Raw genomic sequence first — 8,858 nt, 5'->3', positions numbered from 1 at the left:
ATTTGAATCCACCATATTTAACATGATTTTATTTTCCCTACCATTTTTTCTTTTTTTTTTTTAAGATTTTATTTATTTACTTGACGGAGAGAGAGAGAGACAGCGAGAGAGGGACCACAAGCAGGGGGAGTGGGAGAGGGAGGAGCCCCCCCCCCCCCGATGTGGGGCTTGATCCTAGGACCCTGGGATCATGACCCGAGCCAAAGGCAGACGCCTAACGACTGAGCTACCCAGGGGCCCCTGCCATTTTTTCTATTTACTGAATTTTCATTTTTTAAAAACTTGTTTCTATACAAATGCAGACCTTTGTCAACAGAAAGATGTGAACAAACCAAGCGAGGCCCTGCTCCTTTGGATCATAGGTTTTAATGAAGAACAGGGAACTAAGTGTTTGTATGATGTTGGGTCTTCAAGGATAAATCATATACAGAAAGTGGGTAGATTATCATGGAACATGCCAGATTTTAGAGAGTATGGTCTGGGAAGATTTCTGCACTGCAGACAAGGAACAGAGAAGCAGGACTGGTGTCTACCCATTGGATTTTGTGTCAAACAAAGATCCAACCCCAAAGCCCGAGATAACAAAGGTATAAATACCACCAAGGAAAGTAAGAAAAGCCAACCACATCCATAACTGGGCCAAATAAAAGCAAGTATGGTCAAATAAACAGGGAATAAAGATAGGAATAACAATTAGATCATGGGCTTGAGGTGGACCCCATGATGAGGCCGGCGGAGCAGTCAGCATGGGCTCCCTGGAGTCTGACGTAAGTCAGCACCCACTCTGACTGCCTTTTCTCTCTGCAACCTGGTCTTCTGATGGACTTTTCATTCATACCATTTTTCCCACATTAGCAGCCACCAGCCTTCTATTAAAATCATTTTTTTTCCTTTACTGCAGTGGATTCCAATTTTTTTTTTACTGTCACATTAAGCATGACTTTTACATTATGATCAAGCATGTGTGCAATTGCAAACAAATCCACATGCATGTACACACACACACAAGCAGGACTGAACAAAGAGAATAATAATTCAAATATTATCAGGAAGGAACTATGCTCAGCTTTTTACATATATGAAATAAATCTGTTGACCACCTTAGGAGGATGGATACCACTATCCCCACTATTCTGGTGAGAATATAATTTTAGAATGAATTGGTTGTCTTCCCAAATTCAAACAGCTACTGTGTGGTAGATCCAAGATTAAACTCATACACTGATTCCAAAATTTTGCATTTAATATAATTTAGAAAAGGGTTTTATCATTTCTTCTTGATAAACCTCTGCTACTTTTGTCCACTGTGTATTTCCTTTGGTCAATTGTGGATTCACTCCTTATTTCTAGTGGATGTTCATACATTATGGTGTCTTGACAGCATAAATATATCATTCTTTTCTCTTTTGGAGAAATTGGTTTTTGCCGCTTTATTATTCTGGGCATCAAGGGGCTATACCTAGGGTTAGAATGCAGCCAGAACCAGGGAAACTTTCTCATCATCATGATCTCTGAGGGACCACCTGGGCTTATTAGACTTTTATCTTCCTTCTTCCTTTTTTCTGTCTCCATTTAGTTTGTTATACTTCTCAAAATACAGGACAAATGGTAATATTAAAATAGAGCACCAAATTACATGTTCATGGCTGTCTTATCAACTGGAATTTGGGTACTTTTCTATATTCATTAGGGTAATGATAATTTGATGTTGAGAGCTTAACTAGCACATTTCTTTCCTAACTATTGTAGCTGGAGGTGAGAAGAGCCTGGTAGTCCCATGGCCTCAGGATTCTGTAGTGTGCCAATATGGGACCCTTAAAATATAGACTCCCTTAAAATACAGACTCCAGGGCGTTAACCAACACCTGGAAATAAGGAATGGTTCCATTGTTATTGACAGGATTCCTTGGAAACAAATTAATGAAGTGCAAGGAACACCATGTGAATGAAGGAATCCCTGTGTCCTGAAGTCTCAGCTGCAGCAGGGAGGCCACTCCACTCCTCAACATTCCCTGACACCACTTCTCATCACTCTCCCTCTTGTTCTTCTCTGAACTATACTGGTTCCATTTTGAGTCCTGGATATCCATTCAAAACAAGTGCCTTCCTCCAGGCCTTTGCACTAGCTCTTTCTCCTACAGGGCACACACATCCACAGATGAACTTGTGTCTCCTGTGCAGATTTCCCTAAGATCTCTCTTCCAATGTCACATTGTTTTACATTTTCCCGAACTCCTGGTAAAGATAACACCCTATCCACTTGGTTTTATGCCTGCTTTTATTCCCACATGTCATTGTAATTATAGCATTTCTGCCATGTTACTAATGCCTACACATATTAAAATTAATCTTTTTTTTTCCTAATTTCTAGTCATCAAACCACTACATGGGACCAGGCCATGATACCCAAATTTCAGGATTTCTTCTTCTGGGATTATCAAACAAACCAGAAATGCAGCTCCCCATATTTGGGTTTTTTCTCTCCATGTACCTAATCACTGTGTTTGGAAACCTGCTCATCATCCTGGCTGTCAGCACAGACTCCAATCTCCACATACCCATGTACTTCTTCCTCGCCAGCCTGTCCTTTGTAGACATCTGTTTCACCTCTACCATCATCCCAAAGATGCTGGTGAATATACAGACACAAAGCAAAGTTATAACCTATACAGGATGTATTAGCCAGATCTGCTTTTCCTTACTCTTTGCAGGCTGGGACGACTTTCTTCTGGCTGTGATGGCCTACGACCGGTTCGTGGCCATCTGCCACCCCCTTCACTACACGGTCATCATGAACCCCTGGCTCTGTGGACTGCTGGTTCTGGTGTCCTGGATCATGAGTGTCCTGAATTCCTTATTACAGAGCTTAATGTTGTTGCAGCTTTCCTTCTGTTCAGCTGTGGAAATCCCCCACTTTTTTTGTGAACTCCATCAGATGACCCAACTTGCCTGTTCTGATACCTTTCTTAATGACACAGTGATATATGTTTCAACTGTGCTGCTGGCTGGTGGTCCCCTCGCTGGGATCCTTTATTCCTACTCTAAGATTATTTCCTCCATAAGTAGAATCTCATCAGCTCAGGGCAAGTATAAAGCATTTTCCACTTGTGCATCTCACCTCTCAGTTGTCTCCTTATTTTATTGTACAGTCCTGGGAGTGTACCTTAGCTCTGCAGCTACCCAGAGCTCCCAAGCAAGTACAGTAGCCTCGGTGATGTACACGTTGGTCACACCCATGCTGAACCCCTTCATCTACAGCCTGAGGAACAGAGACATAAAGGAGGCTCTAATAAGATTCTTCAGGAGGGCAACTATAAAAGGGACAATTGTCCTGGTAGTGAAGAAGTGCCTTGATTGTAGGGCTCAAAGTCATGATTTCTGACCTTTGTGAAATAGAATTTGCTCCTATGTATTTCCAGAAATCTCAATTTCTTAGAATCCAACTTCTTTATATAACTTCAGAATACTCAATTTACTAAGCTTCCTGATCTGATAAACATACAGTTTTTTCCTTGGTCCATTTTCATATGTTCCCGCAGTTTCTCCCAACCTTGGATCAGGAATATTTGGAATGTTCCATATCTTTTATGAGGACACTTTGATTTCTTAAAAATTACTTCTAATGACATATACCTTGCTAAGTAAAACTTCCCTGGACATCCTAATGGAATAACCATGAGTTATATTACTCATATGGATAAAACTGCACTTTGGTATCTAACACTTTTTTTTTTTTTTAAGATTTTTTTTTTTTTTTTTTTTATGAGAGACAGAGCGAGAGAGAAAGGCAGAGGGAGAAAGGCAGAGGGAGAAACAGGCTCCCAAGGAGCAGGGAGCCCGATGCGGGACTCGATCCCAGGACCCTGAGATCATGACCTGAGCCGAAGGCAGACGCTTAACCATCTGAGCCACCCAGGCGCCCTATCTAACACTTTTTATATAATTTCATCATAGAAGAAAATATGAAATCACAGTTTTCACATTGAGTCTGTTGTCATTTCTTTTTACTCCTTAACTGCTCTTCCGAATGACATAGACTTTATCCTCGTCCCCTTTAAGCCTAAGCCTATTGATAGTGATGCTATAGGCTAAGAATGCCTGAGACACTCACCTGAGCTCAAGATACTTGTTACTCAGACCTGAGTCAACGTTATGGATGAACTGTTTCTTTTCATTATTATTGTTGTTGTTGTTGATGTTGTTAAAATATAATTGACATCGGGTTGCATTAATTTTAGGTTTACAATAGAATGATTCAATATTGTATATATTGCAAAGTGAGCAGAGTAAGTTCCATTACCACCCATATACAATTACAAATTTTCCTTCAGGATGGCAATTGTCAAGATCCCCTCTCCCAGCTAGTTTTAAATTTAGAATACAGTTTCTTAGTTAGAGTCACTATGCTGGACATGACATCCCTGACTTATTCATTTTGTAACTGGAAATTTGCACCTTTTCACAATTTCACCCATTTCTTTTTTTTTTTTTTTAATTTTATTATGTTATGTTAGTCACCATACAATACATCATTAGTTTTTAATGTGGTGATCCACGATCCATTGTTTTCGTATAACACCCAGTGCTCCATGCACTACATGCCCTTCTTAATATCCATCACTGGGCTAACCAATCCCCCCTCCCCCCCTCCCCTCTAAAACCCTGTTTGTTTCTCAGAGTCCATAGTCTCTCATGGTTCATCTCTCCCTCCAGTTCCTGCCCCCCATTTTTCCCTTCCTTCTCCTAATGACCTCCATGCTATTCTTTATGTTCCACAAATAAGTGAAACCATATGATAATTGACTTTCTCTGTTTGACTTATTTCACTTAGCATAATCTCCTCCAATCCCATCCATACTGATGTAAAAGTTGGGTGTTCATCCTTTCTGATGGCTGAGTAATATTCCATTGTATATATGGACCACATCTTCTTTATTCATTCATCTGTTGAAGGGCATCTCAGTTCTTTCCACAGTTTGGCTACTGCAGACATTGCTGCTATGAACATTGGGGTGCATATGGCCCTTCTTTTCACTACATCTGTGTCTTTGGGGTAAATACCCAGGAGTGCAATTGCTGGGTCATAGGGTAGCTCTATTTTTAAATTTTTGAGGAACCTCCCCACTGTTTTCCAAAGTGGCTATACCAACTTGCATTCCCACCAACAGTGTAAGAGGGTTCCCCTTTCTCCACAACCTCTCCAACATTTGTTGTTTCTTGCCTTGTCCATTTTGCCATTCTAACTGGTGTAAGGTGGTATCTCAATGTGGTTTTGATTTGAATTTCCCTGATGGCTAATGATGATGAACATTTTTTCATGTGTCTGTTAGCCAATTGTATGTCTTCTTCAGAAAAGTGTCTTTTCATATCTTCGGTCCACTTTTTGACTTCATTATTTGTTTTTTGAGTGTTGAGTTTGAGAAGTTCTTTATAGATCTTCGATACCAGCCCTTTATCTGTAGTGTCATTTGCAAATATCTTCTCCCATTCTGTGGGTTGCCTCTTTGTTTTGTTGACTGTTTCCTTTGCTGTGCAGAAGCTTTTTATCTTGATGAAGTCCCAAAAGTTCATTTTTGCTTTTGTTTCACTAGCTTTTGGAGATGTATCTTGAAAGAAGTTGCTGTGGCCGATGTCAAAGAGGTTACTGCCTATGTTCTCCGCTAGGATTTTGATGGATTCCTGTCTCACATTGAGGTCTTTCATCCACTTTGAGTTTATCTTTGTGAGTGGTGTTAGAGAATGGTCGAGTTTCATTCTTCTGCATGTGGCTGTCCAATTTTCCCAGCACTATTTATTGAAGAGACTGTCTTTTTTCCATTGCATGTTTTTTTTGCTTTGTCAAATTTATTCTATGTATAAGTGGGATCATATGGTATTTGTCTCTCTGCCTGACTTATTTCACTGAGCACAATGCCTTCAGGGTCCATCCATGCTCTCACAAATGCCAATAGCTCATTCATTTTATGGCTAAATTATATATATATAAATTTTGTATATATATAAATATTATATATGGAATTATATAATATATATAAATATGTGTTTAATATATATAATTATATATATAGCACAATTTTTTAAATTTTATTTTAATTCCAGTATAGTTAACATAGAGTGTTACATTAGCTTCAGGCATACAATGTAGTGTATATTATATATTATGTAAATATTAAATGTGGAATTATATAAGATATTTAATTATATATATAGCACATTTTTTTAAATTTTATTTTAATTCCAGTATAGTTAACATAGAGTGTTACATTAGCTTCAGGCATACAATATAGTGATTCAACACTTTCATACATCACCCAGTGCAGCACACTTCCTTTATCCTTTCATCTACTGATGAACATCTAGGTTGTTCCCATGTCTTGGCTATTGTAATTATGCTGCCATGAAATGTAGGTGTACATATCTTTTTGAATTTCAGTTTTTGTTTTCTTCAGATAAATGCTCAGAAGTTGAATTGCTGGATCATATAGTATTTCAAATTTTAACTTTTCAAGGAACCTCCATACTGTTTTCCACAGTGGCTGCCCCAATTTGCATCCCTACCAACAGTGCACAGGATTCCCTTTTCTCCACATCCTCACCAACACTTGTTGTTCCTTGTCTTTTTGATACTGACCATTCCAAGAGGCTTGAGGTGATATCTTATTGTGGTTCTGATTTGCATTTCCCTGGTGAGTAGCAATGTGAGCATCTTTTCATGAATCGGTTGGCCATCTGTGTGTGTTCATTGGAAAAATGTCTATTCCGACCCTCTGTCCATTGTTCAATCATATTGTTTGTTTGTTGATATTGAGTTGTGTGAGTTTTTTATATACTTGGGATGTTTACCCCTTATCAGGTATATGACTATCAAATATTGTCTGCCATTCAGGAGGGTGCTTTCTCATTTCATTGATGGTTTCCTTTGCCATGCAAAAGTTTTAGTTTGAAGTAGACATTTTTTTTCCTTAGCTTTTGTTCCCTTGCTTTTGGTGTCAAATCCTAAAAATCATTGTCAAGACCAATGTTTTCTTCTAGGAGTTTTATGGCTTCAGGTCTTACATTCAATTCTTTAATCCATTTCGAGTTAATTTTTGCCTATGGTGTAAGATAGTGGTCCAGTTGCATTTTTTTGTAGTGGCTGTCCAGTTTACCCAACACCATTTATTGAAGAGACTGTTCTTATAGATTCTTATAGATTTTTGTCTCCTTTGTCATAAACTAATTAACCACTTACCTGTGGGTTTATTTCCAGACTCTATTCTGTTCCATTGACCTGTGGGCTTTTTATGCCAATATCATGCTGTTTTGGTTACCATACCTTTATAATATAGTTTGAAATCAGGGAGGATGATGCCTCCAGTTTTGCTCTTCTTTCTCATGATTGCTTTGGCTATCTTTGTGATTCCATAAAAATTGAAGGAGTGTTTGTTCTATTTCTGTAAAATATGCCATTGGAATTTTGACAGGGATTACACTGAATCGCAGATTTCTTTGGATAGTATGGACATTTTAACAGTATTAATTCTTCCAATCAATGAACATGGAATATCTTTCCATTTCTTTGTGTCTTCTTCAATTTCTTTCATCAATGTCTTACAGTTTTCAGGGTATGGGTATTTCACCTCCTTGTTTAAATTTACTCTTAGGCATTTTATTCTTGTTGATGCCGTTGTAAATGGGATATTTTTTATTTCTCTTTCTGATAGTTTCTTATTAATGTATAGAGTTGCAACCAATTATTATATATTAACTTTATATCCTGCTGAATTCATTGATTAGTTATAACAGATTTTTTCTTTTAAATAATTCATTGAATTACAATGGCATACAAGAAACTAAACATATTTAAAATGTAAATTTTTTCTGAATTCAAGTAATCATACAAAAATTAAGAATACATCTGCATTAGTCCATTTATATATAATTCAAGATAGTACACAAAAGCTTGAAAGATTTGTTATATAGTTGTAAAAAATGTTGAAAAATCTGTTTCTTTATTTCTAATGGTGATGTGGGATATAATAAACCTAATTCAGGTGGATGTTATTAGGAATAAATACAGTGTTCTGAATTATTTGCTGAATCCAAGAAGTCTTTCATGGGTAAGGAGCATATGCACAGATATGTATGTGTGCATTTGTGTATTACTTCCTACAAATACACTCTTACACATGTATGTACAGCACAGACTCAATAATCCTATCTTTATGTTGAAAGGAAATCTGAAAGAAATTTGGAGAGGATAGAAATCAAAAGAGTGAATGTTTGAACTAGCATGAAATTAAAAGAATATAGATATTTAGAATGGGAAAACTTAATTTTAGTAACGAATTCCTTTTTTTAATCTCAAAGTACAAAAGGCTCAAAGTCAGAATTTATATTAAAAGAAAAGAATCTATATTTAAATGTAAAGTCACAGAGCACTTGGCTGGCTCTGTCAGTGGAGCAAGGAACTCCTTTTTCTTTAAAGATTTTATTTTTAAGTGATCTCTACAGTAATGTGGGGCTCAAATACACAATCCTGAGTTCAAGAGTCACCCGCTCCACCAACTGAGCCAGCCAGGAAGCCAGAGGATGTAACTCTTGATCTTGGGTTCATGAGTTCAAGCCCTATGTTAGGCATAGAGATTACTTTAAAAATAAATAAAAGTGGCACTTTGGTGGCTCAGTCAGTTTAGGTTCCGACTCTTGATTTTGGCTCAGAGCATGGATTCAAACGCCATGTCAGCTCCATGTTCAGTGGGGAGTCTGCTAAGGATTCTCTCTCCCTTTCCCTCTGTCCTTCCCCTCCTCCCTGGCTCACCCAGGAGTGCACTTTCTGTCTCTCTCTCTCTCTCTCCCAAATAAATAAATAAATCTTT

At 37.8% G+C, this 8,858-nt stretch overlaps 1 protein-coding gene across 1 annotated transcript; it reads left to right on the top strand.

The window, feature by feature from the left end:
- The first annotated feature begins 2,386 nt into the window (after window positions 1-2,386).
- Window positions 2,387-8,522, top strand: LOC110574488 (olfactory receptor 7A5-like). Its single transcript, XM_021683189.1, has 2 exons — window positions 2,387-3,294; window positions 8,492-8,522. Exons 1-2 carry the CDS (start codon window positions 2,387-2,389, stop codon window positions 8,520-8,522), a joined length of 939 nt encoding a protein of 312 aa, XP_021538864.1.
- The last annotated feature ends 336 nt before the right edge of the window (window positions 8,523-8,858 follow it).

This window comes from Neomonachus schauinslandi, chromosome 1 (assembly GCF_002201575.2).
Source record: "Neomonachus schauinslandi chromosome 1, ASM220157v2, whole genome shotgun sequence".
NCBI classification, from domain to species: domain Eukaryota; kingdom Metazoa; phylum Chordata; class Mammalia; order Carnivora; family Phocidae; genus Neomonachus; species Neomonachus schauinslandi.
The sequence above is the reverse complement of the archived record's forward strand: the minus strand, read 5'-3'. Positions and strand labels throughout refer to the sequence as shown.